Raw genomic sequence first — 15809 nt, 5'->3', positions numbered from 1 at the left:
AGCAGGTGGTGGGAGGGAGAAAACAAACTGAAGTTAGTCGCGTAAAGTCAATAAGAGTTCACATTGATTACTTTGAACTTGTCACCAGGATCCCTGGAGAGGAAATCACACGCAGCATCAATTTCTTTTCCGACAGCACAAAGGATCGTCTCTTGCTCTGTTTGGACTCTTCTAATCTGATCTTTCAGCTGAAATGTCATTTGCTCTAGTTGCCTCGCACATTCTTCACCGTTAACTGCCAGTTTACCCTGCAAAAGCAACAGAAATGATCATTGTTGCGGCCTTCTGAACTAACACTGTATTTAATGCTTCAGTGCACATAGACAAAGGGAGAAAAAAGCAACTTGGATTAATATTGTGCCAAGACATTCCCAAAACATTTCATATCTAAAGAACTTGTGAAGTGTGGTCAGTTTTGTAATGTAGGTAAACACAGCCAATATGTATGCAGCAGGATGCAACAAATTGTGGTCGATCGAGAATTTGACAAAGGATTAGATCATTTGTTCAAATTTCCAGTGACCACAGTATTTTGCTTTTCTTTCAGGTTTAAGCGGCAATTTGACAGAGCTGTTCAAAATTACCAATGGATTTTGATAGAGGAAGCAGTGAGAATCTATTTTCTCTGACAAGCGGTTTGATGTACAGTGTTATACATCTGATGGCCAGATGGTGAAGGAAGAATCCAAAGCTAGTCTTTACTTGGGATAAATGTATTCGCAGAGTACGTTTCACATATATATATATCTCTCCCAACTCCACTCAACTTTGGTGTCAATGTGTGTCTCTTTATACTATTTTGGGGAATCAGTAAAACAAAATTAACAAATGATACGTCTCTTTATATGTGTTCAGTAGCCATTCAATCAATGCCCTCCACCAACACGTACGTAATTCAATGTACTTAATTGTCAACAAAATTATCAACCAGAGGCTATAGATTTAAAATAATTGGGAAGAGAACCAGACGGGAAGCAAGGGGGAATGTCTTCACATAAACGTTTGTTAAGATCGGGCACACACTACCTGAAGGGCTGATGGAATCAGATCGCATAGGAGTTTTGAAAAATACGTTAGCCATGTACTTGAAGAATCATTACATTATCGAACAGTACAGCATTGAAGGGAGCCATTTGGTCCAGCTGGCTTGTGCCAGCTCTTCAGTAGAGTCATTTCCCATTGCACTAATTTTTCTAGCATCACATTTTTCTCAAATTCTCTTTTGTACGTTGCTATCGATTAAGAAGATTAATATGAAGGGTTACGAGGCAAAAGGTGGGACAGAGTGTTGACCGTCACCACACTAATTTCCCTCTTTTCCCAGTGCTTCAATTCACTTCCCACAAACGCATTACTCTGACTGTATTCGATTTTTGCAACACTCCTGGTTTCCCTCAACTTTTACTTCAATCATTTCCATGAGCCATGATGTGGAAATGGTGGCTTTGGACTAGCGTGGGCACAGTAAGAAGTCTTACAACACCAGTTTGAAGTCCAACAGGTTTATTTGGAATCACTAGCTTTCAGAGCACAGCTCCTTCATCACGTGAGTAGCTGAGGAAGGAGCTACGTTCCAAAAGATAGTGATTCCAAATAAACCTGTTTAGCCTGATGTTGTAAGATTTATTACTGTATCTCTAGGGGCAGCATTTATTCCAGTTTAGGATGCCAAACTAAAGCCCCACACACATGATTAATTCTTTGCACAACCTCTGAGCACAAGATGAAGCAGATTATCTCAATTTGTGCAACACAAAACCACGATAAACAGTACTAATTCTGAAACAATATTTTGCACCCTGCTATGAGTGTTCCTTTTAAATGGCTACTACTCATTTGTGTTCACAAGAAGGTGAAATTAATGCGGATGGGGGGGGGGGGGGGGGGGGGGAAGAGTAGAACTAATAGCATGAAAAAGAAAAAGAAAACAACTATAGATGCTGGAATTCTGAACAAAAAACAGAAAATGTTGGAACAACTCAGCAGGTCTGGCACCAGCTGTGTAGAGAGAAAAGAGGTTTTTTTGAGCCTGTGCGACTCTGGTTTAGCATAGGGCTAAAGATCTGTTTTTTAAAGCAAACCAAGGCAGGCCAGCAGCACGGTTCAATTCCCGTACCAGCCTCCCCGAACAGGTGCTGGAATGTGGCGACTAGGGGCTTTTCACAGTAACTTCATTTGAAGCCTACTTGTGACAATAAGCGATTTTCATTTCATTTTTCATTTGATTTCACGTCAGGGACAACACCGGTCATACTTAAGAACATAAGAACATAAGAACTAGGAGCAGGAGTCGGCCATCTGGCCCCTTGAGCCTGCTCTGCCATTCAATTAGATCATGGCTGATCTTTTGTGGACTCAGCTCCACTTTCCGGCCCGAACACCATAACCCTTAATCCCTTTATTCTTCAAAAAACTATCTATCTTTACCTTAAAAACATTTAATGAAGGAGCCTCAACTGCTTCACTGGGCAAGGAATTTCATAGATTCACAACCCTTTGGGTGAAGAAGTTCCTCCTAAACTCAGTCCTAAATCTACTTCCCCTTATTTTGAGGCTATGTCCCCTAGTTCTGCTGTCACCCGCCAGTGGAAACAACCTGCCCGCATCTATCCTATCTATTCCCTTCATAATTTTAAATGTTTCTATAAGATCCCCCCCTCATCCTTCTAAATTCCAACGAGTACAGTCCCAGTCTACTCAACCTCTCCTCATAATCCAACCCCTTCAGCTCTGGGATTAACCTAGTGAATCTCCTCTGCACACCCTCCAGCGCCAGTACGTCCTTTCTCAAGTAAGGAGACCAAAACTGAACACAATACTCCAGGTGTGGCCGCACTAACACCTTATACAATTGCAACATAACCTCCCTAGTCTTAAACTCCATCGCTCTAGCAATGAAGGACAAAATTCCATTTGCCTTCTTAATCACCTGTTGCACTTGTAAACCAACCTTCTGTGACTCATGCACTAGCACACCCAAGTCTCTCTGAACAGCGGCATGCTTTAATATTTTATCGTTTAAATAATAATCCCGTTTGCTGTTATTCCTACCAAAATGGATAACCTCACATTTGTCAACATTGTATTCCATCTGCCAGACCTGAGCCCATTCACTTAACCTATCCAAATCCCTCTGCAGACTTCCAGTATCCTCTGCACTTTTCGCTTTACCACTCATCTTAGTGTCATCTTAGTGTCCCCAACTCCAAATCATCTATGTAAATTGTGAACAATTGTGGGCCCAACACGGATCCCTGAGGGACACCACTAGCTACTGATTGCCAACCAGAGAAACACCCATTTATCCCAACTCTTTGCTTTCTATTAATTAACCAATCCTCTATCCATGCTACTACTTTATCCTTAATGCCATGCATCTTTATCTTATGCAGCAACCTTTTGTGTGGCACCTTGTCAAAGGCTTTCTGGAAATCCAGATATACCACATCCATCGACTCCCCGTTATCTACTGCACTGGTAATGTCCTCAAAAAATTCCACTAAATTAGTTAGGCATGACCTGCCCTTTACGAACCCATGCTGCGTCTGCCCAATGGGACAATTTCTATCCAGATGCCTCGCAATTTCTTCCTTGATGATAGATTCCAGCATCTTCCCTACTACCGAAGTTAAGCTCACTGGCCTATAATTTCCTGCTTTCTGCCTACCTCCTTTTTTAAACAGTGGCGTCACGTTTGCTAATTTCCAATCCACAGGGACCACTCCAGAGTCTAGAGAATTTCGGTAAATTATCACTAGTACATCTGCAATTTCCCTAGCCATCTATTTTAGCACTCTAGGATGCATTCCATCAGGGCCAGGAGACTTGTCTACCTTTAGCCCCATTAGCTTGCCCATCACTCCCTCCTTAGTGATAACAATCCTCTCAAGGTCCTCACCTGTCATAGCCTCATTTCTATCAGTCGCTGGCATGTTATTTGTGTCTTCCATTGTGAAGAACGACCCAAAAAACCTGTTCAGTTCCTCAGCCATTTCCTCATTTCCCATTATTAAAATTCCCTTCTCATCCTCTAAAGGACCAATATTTACCTTAGCCACTCTTTTTTGTCTTATATATTTGTAAAAACTTTTACTGTCTGTTTTTATATTCTGAGCAAGTTTACTCTCATACTCTATCTTACTCTTCTTTATAGCTTTTTTAGTAGCTTTCTGTTGCCCCCTAAAGATTTCCCAGTCCTCTAATCTCCCAGCAATCTTTGCCACTTTATATGCTTTTTCCTTCAATTTGATACTCTCCCTTATTTCCTTAGATATCCACGGTCGATTTTCCCCTCTTTCTTCCGTCCTTCCTTTTTGTTGGTATAAACCTTTGCTGAGCACTGTGAAAAATCGCTTGGAAGGTTCTCCACTGTTCCACCATAAAGTCTTAGCTCCCAGTCTACCTTAGCTAGTTCTTCTCTCATCCCCTTGTAATCTCCTTTGTTTAAACACAAAACACTAGTATTTGATTTTACTTTCTCACCCTCCATCTGTATTTTAAATTCCACCATATTGTGATCGCTCCTTCCGAGAGGATCCCTAACTATGAGATCATTAATCAATCCTGTCTCATTACACAGGACAAGATCTAGGACCGCTTGTTCCCTCGTAGGTTCCATTACATACTGTTCTAGGAAACTATCGCGGATACATTCTATAAACTCCTCCTCAAGGTTGCCTTGACCGACCTGGTTAAACCAATCGACATGTAGATTAAAATCCCCCATGATAACTGCTGTACCATTTCTACATGCATCAGTTATTTCTTTGTTTGTTGCCTGCCCCACCATATCGTTACTATTTGGTGGCCGATAGACTACTCCTATCAGTGACTTTTTCGCCTTACTATTCCTGATTTCCACCCAAATGGATTCAACCTTATCCTCCATAGCACTGATGTCATCCCTTACTATTGCCCGGATGTCATCCTTAAATAACAGAGCCACACCACCTCCCTTACCATCCACTCTGTCCTTCCGAATAGTTTGATACCCTCGGATATTTAACTCCCAGTCGTGACCATCCTTTAACCATGTTTTAGTAATGGCCACTAAATCATAGTCATTTACGATGATTTGTGCCATCAACTCATTTACTTTATTCCGAATACTACGAGCATTCAGGTAAAGTACACTTATGTTGGTTTTTTTACCTCTGTTTTGAATCTTAACATCTCCAGTTTTATTCCTTTTGTTACTACTGGGCCTATTCACTGAGCTCCCCTCAGTCACTGTACCTTGTACTGTCGCCCTTTTAGATTTTTGACTATGTCTTCTCTGCCTTGCACTTTTCCCCTTACTTCCTTTTGCTTCTGTCCCTGTTTTACTACCTTCCAACTTCCTGCATCGGTTCCCATCCCCCTGTCACATTAGTTTAAACCCTCCCCAACAGCTCTAGAAAACACCCCCCCTAGGACATCGGTTCCAGTCCTGCCCAGGTGCAGAACGTCCGGTTTGTACTGGTCCCACCTCCCCCAGAACCGGTCCCAATGCCCCAGGAATTTGAATCCCTCCCTCTTGCACCATCTCTCGAGCCACACATTCATCCTATCTATCCTGACATTCCTATCGAGGTGTCAAGCTCGTGCATGCCAAACAGCGAAAGCAACAAGTGATAGACAGAGCCAAGCGATCCCACAACTAACAGATGAGATCTAAGCTCTAAAGTCCTGTCACAGCCAGTCATGAATAGTGGTGGACAGTTAAACAACTAAATGGAGGAGGACGCTATACAAATATCCCCATTCTCAATGATGGGGAAGCTCAACACATCAGTGCAAAAGGTAACACTCAAGGATTTTCAGCCACCTTCAGCCAGAAGTGCCGGGCGAATGATTCATCTCAACATCCTCCTGGGGTCCCCAACATCAGAAGTGCCAGTCTACAACTGAAGGATTTCACTCTACGTAATATCAGGAAACGGCCGAAGCCACCGAATACTGCAAATGCTTATGCTCCCGAATTCACCGTGCCCTAGTCAAGCTGATCCAGTGCAGCTGCAACACTAGCATCTACCCAGCAATGTGGAAAATTGCTCAGGTACATCCTCTACAAAAAAAGCAGCACAAATCCAAGCCAACCAATTACTGCCCCATCAGTCTACTCTCGATCATCAGCAAAATAATGGGGGGATTATCGGCATCAAGCGGCACTTGCTCAGCAATAACCTGGCTCACTGACACGCAGTTTGAGAATCATCAGGGCCACTCAGCTCCCGATTACATTTCAGCTTTGGTCCAAACATGGATGAAAGAGCTGCTCGCCAGAGGTGAGAGTGACTGCCCTTGACATCAAGGCCACATTTGACTGAGTATGGCATTAAGAAGCATTAACTAAACTGGAGTCAATGGGAATTAGAGAGAAAACTCTCCACTGGTTGGAGTCATACCTGGCGCAAAGGAAGATGGTTGAGGTGGTTGGAGATCAATCATCTCAGCCCCAAAACATTACTGCAGGGGTTCCTCAGGGTACTGTCCTAGACCCAACCATCTTCAGTTGCTTCTTCAATCACCTTCCCTTCATCATAAGGTCAGATGTGGGGATGTTCGTTGCTGCATTTATAATGTTCAAAATCTTTTGCGACTCCTCAGACATTGAAGCAGCCCATGCCCAAATGCAGCAAGAACTGGGCAGCCTTCAGACTTGGATTGACCAGTGGCAAGTAACATTTCTACCATACAAGTGCCAAGCAATGACCATCTCCAACAAGAAAAAATCTAACCATCATCCCTTAACATTCAATGGTATTACCATCACTAAATCCCTACTATGGGGGCTGATAGAGTCTAGTTTTATTCATGTAGGGGCTAGTTGAATGCATATAACTAATAAGCTAAATATTAAAAGTGTCCTTGACTGTGGGAATGCATGATGTGGAGATGCAGGCGTTGGACTGGGGTGAGCACAGTAAGAAGTCTTACAACACCAGGTTAAAGTTCAATAGGTGTTTGAAACAAACCTGTTGGACTTTAACCTGGTGTTGTAAGACTTCTTACTGTGGGAATGTAGTCATTTTCTCATATAATGAATTAATGAATTGTATTCCATTATATTCAAAACTGATAACAGAGTGTTCCCTGTGTAATCAACTAATCAATTTTAGTTAGGTCTCCATCAAGCTATGAAACATGGCAATGCGTGAGAAAACATACCCAGTATTTTTCTTAAGACTGCGCACTGAAACACTAATCTAGTTTTCATAGGCTCCAGTCAATCTCATATAATGTCCAATGTTTCATTGACAAGTTATCTAAGTACCAGACATTCATTTGAACAAACCGGGAGGTCCCAGCTAAGACTTAGAAACCAATGAACGCAAGTGAGGGGTTAAACCAGACATAAGAATTCCCCAAAAAATATGACCTTCTTTGTTCCTGAATTCATGATTCATCTATCTGATTGTTTGTGTTTAGTGTTTTATTTTGTGCTTATGCTTTTGCCATGTGCTAGACTTTTTCTGTATTGTTTGATATTTCCTTTCTAAGTTTTATTCAGTTCTTAATCAAGTGTATACCAGTGAGTGACTAACAATAAAGTCCTATTTTTGACACCTCCAACAACCGGACTACCGATTCATATTGGAAGAGAAAAATAAGAGTCCCCACAGGGGCTTACCATTGACTAGAAACAGAACTGAACTCAACCATATAAATGCTGTGGCTAAAAGAGCTGGTCAGAGGGAGGTCTGCTCATCTCCTGACTTCCCAAAGCCTGTCCACTATCTACAATGCACAAGTCAGGAGTGTGATAGAATAGTCCCCCCTGGCCTGGATGGGTGCAGCTCCAACAACACTCAAGAAGCTGGGTACCATCCAGGACAAAGCAGCCCGCTTGATTAACATCCCTATCCACCACCTTAAATATCCACTCCGTCTATCACTGACCTACAGTGGCTGCAATGTGCACTATTTATACAATGCACTGCAATAACTCAGCAAAGCTTCATCAACAGTACCCACAAACCCTACCACTTACAAGGACAAGGGTATCAGGTGCATGGGAACACCATCTGAACGTTCCCCTCCAAGTTACACACTATCCTGACTTGGAGAGGAATATTCCTTCACTGTCGTTGGGTGAAAATGTAAGATCTGCCTCCGTAATAACACCGTGGGTGTACCTACACCACATGGGCTGCAGCGGTTCAAGAAGGCAGCTCACCACCACCTTCTCAAGGGCAGTTAGGGGCAGGCAACAATCAATGTTGGACTCGCCAGATACACCAACATCCTGCAAAAGAATTAAAAAAGTTAATGTGTCAACCAGCCCAAGGGGATACTGAAGGAATCTAGGGCAGAGATGCCAGAGGTTCTGACTACAATCATGCAACCAACCCTGATTTTTTTTCTTTCATGGGATGTGGGTCTTGCTGACAAGACCAAGTATTTATTGCCCATCTCAATTGCCCTCAAGAAGGTGGAAGTGAGCTGACCTCTTGAACCCCTGCAGTGCATGTGGTGTAGGTATACCGACAGTGCCATTAGGAAGTGAATTCCAGGATTTTAACCATGTGACAGTGAAGGAATGCAGATATAGTTCCAAGTTAAGTTTGACTTGGTAGGGACTGTGGGTTTAGAAGGTGCCGTCGAATAAGTCTTGCTGAGTTGTTACAGTGAGAGGTGTAGATGTTACACACTGCTTCGGTGATGGAGGATGCCAATCAAGCAGGCTGCTTTATCCTGGATGGTGTCAAGCTTCTCGAGAGTTGTTAAAGCTGTACTCATCCAGGCAAGTGGAGAGCATTCCATCACACACCTGACCTGTGCCTTGTGGAGATGGCGGACAGGCTTTGGGGAGCCGGGGGATGGGGGGGTGGGTGGTTACTTTTTGCAAAATTCCCAGACTCTGACCTGCCCTTTTCACCACAGCGTTTATATGGCTAGTGCACTTCAGTTTCAGGTCAATAGTAACCCTCGAGATGTTGAGAGTGGAGTATTCAGTGATGGTAATGCCATTGACTGTCATGGGGAAATGGTTGGATTCTCCCTTGATAAAGATGGCCATTGCCTGGCACGTGTGTGGCGTAAATGGTACTTTCTGCGTTTCAGGTCAATACTGATATGGTTATGACTTCCGGTGGCATGGGCGCGCAGGGCGGCCGCAGCATGAAGAGCTCCCGCCGGTGGCCTCGAGTCGCGGCGTTTTTGGGGAAATCCCCGAGTCCAACGCGCACACCCCCTACCGTCAGCCTTTGGGGCTGTCGCGAGCAGCCAGCGGGGAAGAACCGGTGAAGAACCCCCGCGCGGGTGTCGGACGGCGGGGGCTGAGGCCCTGGGTACAGCACGCCGTTGAGGACAGAGCAGCAGGGGTGGAGCTACGAGGAGGCAGGCCCGAGTCCAGGGCACCATGTAAGTGGGGTGTCCCACATCGGATGGCTCCCACCTAGAGGAAGAAAGAAGGCTGAAGCCTGGTCCCAGGGGAGCTCTGGATGAATGCAGAGGAGAAAGAAAGAAATCTGGAATATTTAAAGAAGCTTCGTGAAGTTTTTTTTTCCTCCCCTTTTTTTATTAAAAAAAAAGAATAATTCAGATTGATGAAGGATAGAGGGTGGAGGGAGAGAGAGGAGAAGAGAAAGAAAGTAAAAGATAATAAGCCGCTAAAGGATGCGAAAAGCAGCGTCGAAGAAAGGAGGAAATGCGGGGTCGCTGCTGAAGGAGAAGGCGAATAGAAGTGGTGACAGGATGGCGGAAGCCGAACTGCAAAGCGGGGCCGCACTATTTACGGAGGAGAAGATGACCGAGGTGATGGCAGTGGAGCTGGAAAAACAGTTTGCGAGGCACATGGAGGCCTTGAGAAAGGAGACGGCGGTCGCATTGAAGTCACTGGTTGAGGAGGCAATCACCCCGATGGAGGTGGCGGTGGCAAAGGTATTGGCCGAGGTGAGTGAGCAGGGCGAGAAGATGAAGGTAGTGGAGGAAGCTGTGTCACGATACAGCGACCAGGTTACCTCGATGGGAGTAGAGTTGCGGAGGGTTGTGGAGGTTAATAGAGGACTCCGAGCAAAGCTGGAAGACTTGGAAAACCGCTCAAGGCAGCATAATTTGAGAATTGTGGGCTTGCCCAAGGGACAGAAGGCCCAATGCCAACACAATACGTCGCTAAGAAGTTGGCGGAGCTGATGGGTTAGGATGAGAATCCCTCCCGGTACGAACTAGACCGAGCCCATCGGTCATTAAGGCCGAAGCCCAAAGTGAATGAGCTGCCAAGGGCAGTAATTATCTGCTTCCATAAGTTTTGAATGAAGAAGGTGTTAAACTGGGCGAGGCAGAAGCGGGAGGTGCTATGGGATGGTACTACGGTCCGGATCTACCAGGACTTGATGGTGGAGTTGGCAACAAGACGAGCGGCGTTTGGCCGAGTGAAGGCGACGTTGTACAAGAAGGGGGTGCGATTTGGTATGGTGTACCCAGCGAAGTTGAGGGTAACGTATAACGGCAAAGACTTTTACTTTGAGACAGCGGATGCGGTTGAGGCATTCGTGAAGGCAGAAGGCTTGGGACAGACATGAAGAGCGGAACTGGAAGCGAGACTGTGGACTGTGTTTGAACAGCAGGAAAATGTATAAATGTTATAACTTTCTTTTTTTTTACTGATTTGTATTGTAATTTACTTCTCCTTGCACTGTTATAGAGTTCAAGTTAATGGTGGGTTGATGGGCGTTCTGTGTTGTGACGGTTAAATGTTATGTTCGTGAATTGTATGGGTTGGATTGTTGGGTTTGTTTTGTTTCTTTCTCTGGGACTGGGTGGAAGGGGATGATATGTCTTGGCGGGGGGGAGCCACACGCACTAGCTAGCTAAAGTCAGCTGGTGAACGGAGGTGAGGGGAGAGGAGGGCTGCGGAGTGTTGGAGCCTGGATAGCAGGCTCGAGGGGTAGCGGTGTTAGTAAGCAAAAGGGTACGCTTTCAGATGGAGGTGGTGGTGGCAGATCAGGGGGGTAGATATGCGATTGTGGCCGGGGCGCTGGACGGGAGATTAGTGGCGCTGGTAAGTGTATACGGTCCCAACTGGGACAATGCGGGATTTGCGAGGAAGGTGTTTGGAGCCATTCCTGACTTGGACACACACAAGCTGATTGTAGGGGGGGGACTGGAACCTGGTGCAGGACCCAAGGTTAGACAGATCACGGCCGCGCTCGCTGGTCCCATCGGGGGGGGGGGGGGGGGGGGGCAAAGGCGCTAGCTGGGCTAATGGTGGAAATGGGAGGGGTGGACCCTTGGAGGTTCCTGCACCCAGGGGAATGGGAGTACTTGTTTTTTTCAGCAGTCCATAGGGTATACTCTCGGATTGACTTTTTTGTGGTGGGAACGGCTTTGCTGGCTGGAGTCAAGGGGTCGGAATACTCGGCAATTGCTGTGTCAGATCACGTGTCACATTGGGTGGATATGGTGCTGGAGAAGGGGGTAGTGCAGAGGCCGGGGTGGAAACTGGATGTGGGGCTTTTGGGGAACCAAGTATTCTGTGAAAAAATTTAAAAGGTAATTAAGGAATATGTAAGATTCAACTGTACGGGTGAGGTGTCGACGGCAGTCGTCTAGGAGGCTCAAAAGGCAGTAGTGAGGGGTGAGGTGATTTTGTTTAAGGTCAGGGTGGACAAAGAGGAGAGGTTGGAGCGGCAGAGGCTAATAGATGAGGGGCGCGATTCTCCGCAAATGCGGCGAGTCGTAAAGGCTGCCGTGAAACTGGCCGTGTTTCACGGCAGCCTCCGCGCCCCCTCCCGGGACCCGCGCATGCGCGGGGCCGTCATCTCCCTCGGCCGTCCTGTGGACTGATCCGGCGGGGCGGCGGAGGGAGAAAGAGTGCGTCCGTTACGGACGCACTGCCCGCGATCGGTGGGCACCGATCGCGGGCCCATGCCCCCCTTGGCACGGCCGTGGTACTGCGGGCATGTTGCGGTCGTTTTTACGACGGCAGCAAGCAGGTGTGTTTGCAGCCGTAAAAACGGCCGTAAAGGCCTGGGAACTCGGCCCATTGGCCTGGGGAGAAACGCTGTTCGCCGTAAAAAACGGCAAGCAGCGATTCGTGTCGTGGGGCGGCCGTGTGGGGGGGGAGAATAGTGGGAGGGCGGGAAAAATGTCGGGGACGCCCTCCCGCTATTCTCCGACCCGTCGTGGGCAGCGGAGAATCGCGCCCGAGATGTTGGATGCAGATAGGAGTTATGCAGAGGATGGAGACCCAGCGCTTCTGGGAAAGAGGAAGGAACTACAGGCGTGCTTCGACCGACTATCCACCAGGAAGGCAGTGCGCCAACTGAGACGAACGATGGGTGCAGTTTATGAACATGGATGCAAGGTGGGGCGTATGTTAGCAGGTCAGCTCCGGAGGGAGGCAGCAGCAAGGGAAATTCTTCAGGTAAGGGATAGGGCCGGGAAGTTGGTGGTGGCTTCGGAGTTGATTAACAAGGTTTTTGAGGAATTTTACGAGAGGTTGTACAGGTCAGAGCCACCCGGGGGAAGACCGTGAGATGCTGGAATTTCTAGATGTGTTGGAGTACCCGAGGCTAGGTGAGGGAGACACGGTTACATCAGGAGGAGCAATACTGGAGGAGGAGATAAAGGATGCGATTGGGAGGACGCAGTCGGGGAAGGTGGGTTTCCAGTGGAATATTATAAAAAATTTAAGGATAAGTTGGCACCCCTGATGGTGGGGATGTTTGAAGAGTAGATAGGGAAGGGAGTGCTGCCACAAACGGCGGAAGGGAAGGAAACAGAGGTGGTGGTGGCATTGGATGCCGAGAAGGCCTTTGATCGGGTGGCATGGGGGTACCTGATGGCAGTGCTGGAGCGGTTTGGGATTGGACCAAGATTTGTGAACTGGGTAAAGTTATTATATAAGGAGCCGAAGGAGAGTGTCCACTCGAACAGTATCAGTTCGAGATACTTTTCTCTCCACCGTGGGACAAGGCAGGGATGTCCGATGTCCCCCCTGCTGTTTGCGCTTGAGATTGAACCGTTGGCCATCGCATTAAGAAGTTCGGGAGCATGGAGGGGAATAGTGAGGGGGGGATGGAGCATAGGGTGTCCTTATATGCTGACGACTTGCTGCTGTATGTGTCAGAGCCGAGTGCGTCGATAGGAGGAATATTGGAGATGCTGCAGGTATTTCGGTCTTTCTCGGGGTACAAGCTGAACTTGGACAAGAGTGAGTATTTTGTGGTGTCTCGGCCGGGGGTGGGGGCAGGGGTGGGGGGGCTGCCATTCCATAGGGCAGGGACCCACTTTAGGTATTTGGGGGTGCAGGTTGCCCGGGAGTGGGGAAGGCTTCACAGATACAACTTCACTAGTTTGGTGGGAAGAGTGAAAGCCGACCTGGCAAGGTGGGATGGTCTCCCTCTGTCACTGGCGGGTCGGGTGCAGGCGGTTAAAATGAATGTGTTGCCGCGATTTCTATTTATTTTTCAATGCCTACCGATTTTCCTGCCAAAGTCTTTTTTCAGGGAGATTGAGGGAAGGATTACCTCGTTTATATGGGGAGGGAAGGTGGCCAGAGTGAGGAAGGTGCTGCTACAGAGGGGAAGGCAGGCAGGGGGTTTGGGTCTCCCGAACCTGATGTACTACTACTGGGCGGCGAATGTGGAGAAGGTGCGGAGCTGGGTCAGAGGGGTTGATTCCCAGTGGGTCAGAATGGAGGAGAGTTCGTGCAGGGGGTCGGGGCTGAAGGCACTAACAACGGCCCCACTCCCGATAGCTCCGGGAGGCAAAATCTGGAGGCAGTTTCGCCAACACTTCGGGTTGGGGGCAGCGTCGAGGAAAATGCCGATTCGGGAGAACCACAGATTTGAGCCAGGGAGGTGGGACGGAAGCTTTCAAAAATGGGAAGAGATGGGGATTAAGACTCGAAAAGATTAGTTTCCTCGGGGTCGATTTGCAGGATTGAGGGAGCTGGAAGCGAAGTATGGGCTGGAGCAGGGAGAAGTGTTTAGGTATATGCAGGTTCGGGACTTTGCCAGGAAGGAGAAACAGAGTTTCCTGGAGGAACCGGCCTCCACGTTGTTGGAGGAGGTGCTGGCGGCAAGTGGACTGGAGAAAGGGACAGTGTCAGCGGTATACGGAGCTATGTTGGAAAAGGATAAGGCACCACTGGAGGGGATCAAAGCAAAGTGGGAGGAAGAGTTGGGAGAGGTTATAGAGGAGGGGGTCTGGTGTGAGGTGCTCCGGAGAGTGAATGCCTCCACCTCGTGTGCGAGGTTGGGGCTGATACAGCTGAAGGTGGTGTACAGGGCACACCTCACGAGGGCGAGGATGAGCCAATTCTTTGAAGGGGTAGAAGATGTGTGAATGTTGCGTGGGTGCCCCGCTAATCACGTTCATATGTTTTGGTCCTGTCCAAAGCTTGGGGAGTACTGGAAGGAGGTGTTTAGGGTAATTTCCAAGGTGGTGCATGTGAAACTGGACCCGGGTCCCCGGGAGGCCATATTAGGGGTGTCGGACGGACCAGCCAGGGTTGGAAACGGGTGCGGAGGCAGATATCATAGCCTTCGCCTCGTTGATCGCCCAAAGGCGGATCCTGCTGGGATGGAGAGTGGCCTCTCCACCCTGTGCCCTGGCGTGGCGGGGGGACCTGTTGGAATACTTGACCCTGGAGAAGGTTAAGTTTGAACTGAGGGGAAGTTCGGAGGGGTTCTACAAGTCATGGGCACTATTTATTATGCACTTTCAAGAATTGGATAACATCAAACATTAGTTGGGGGGGGGGGATGGGTAGGTGGGTTGGGGGGGGGGGGGGGCTAAGCATGTTAAAGATGGCTATGGATAATCCCAATTCCTTTTTTTTTGCAATTTGTTTATGTTAACATGCGGGCTGATGTCTGGGCATGATGGGAGGATGGGATCGTTGTTACTGTTATGGGGTTTGAGATATTTGTTGTTGGTTATTGATTGTTGTTGGGTGTAAATTCGGGAGAAAAATTGTGAAAAGGAGGAGAATAAAAATATTTCAAAAAAATATATTGATATGGTTACAGAAGACTGGAGAATTGTAAGTGTACACTGCTGTTCAACAAAGGGGAGAAGGATAAACCTAGTAACTCCAGGCCAATCCGACTAGTGTCAGCTGTGGGGAAACTGCTAAACATCACCAGCAAGGACAAAGTAATTCTCACTTGGAGATGGAGGAGTTAATAAGAGACAGCCAGCATGGATTTCTGAAAGCAAATGTCTGACTAACCTGATTGATCTCTTTGAAGAAGGCTTGATTATGGCAGCAAAGTAAATTTTCAATTTAGTCCATACCCCACCTTTTTCCATTTTACTCTGCAAATTAGTTCTCCATTACTTAATCAAAGAATTTAATCAGGTTACTCAAACACGTTTTGCCTTTAAGAAATCCGTGCCCTTACTTTTGCAGTACTTGAATACTGCCACAGAATTCTGGACATAAACGTGAATACTAAAATACAGAAAGCAAGCTCTGCATTAAGAATATCACAGTCACTTCAATTATTAATAAAAAGACCACTTGGAGATCAGTTCAGATCAAACCTATTTTAAGAGGACGCTCCATCAGTACGGCTTTTTTCCAGATCAAACTTAAAGGCCTGCACAGGATCACAATTAATTTATTTCCATTCTGCTGTTCACTTGGTTGAAACGGAGAACGGTGATGACATAATCAAGGAATCGACTTTAGAGGAGCTAAGCAGCCCAACAGTGAGGGAACTGAATCAATGCCATTCGTTAGTTGCTAACCTTGGGGCACTTCATCTATCATGTCACTCCACCAGCGCATGTTAATTCGCATCCCTCACCATCAGCTCCAGTACCTCCCCTAGTAAAGATCAGGCACTGGTTTTGCGGAGGCACAATAGGAACCA

At 47.0% G+C, this 15809-nt stretch overlaps 1 protein-coding gene across 3 annotated transcripts in view; it reads right to left on the bottom strand.

The window, feature by feature from the left end:
* Positions 1–15809, bottom strand: part of LOC119950823 (centrosomal protein of 128 kDa-like) — a 410606-nt gene that overhangs the window by 218074 nt on the left and 176723 nt on the right. For all 3 annotated transcript variants that reach the window (XM_038773666.1, XM_038773649.1, XM_038773659.1), the window contains one exon: positions 72–248. In XM_038773666.1, the coding sequence (XP_038629594.1) occupies positions 72–248 (177 nt within the window). The remainder of the gene's footprint in view (positions 1–71; positions 249–15809) is intronic.

The sequence above is a fragment of the Scyliorhinus canicula genome, chromosome 2 (genome assembly GCF_902713615.1).
Source record: "Scyliorhinus canicula chromosome 2, sScyCan1.1, whole genome shotgun sequence".
Lineage (NCBI taxonomy): Eukaryota > Metazoa > Chordata > Chondrichthyes > Carcharhiniformes > Scyliorhinidae > Scyliorhinus > Scyliorhinus canicula.
This window is presented reverse-complemented; position numbering and strand designations above follow the sequence as displayed.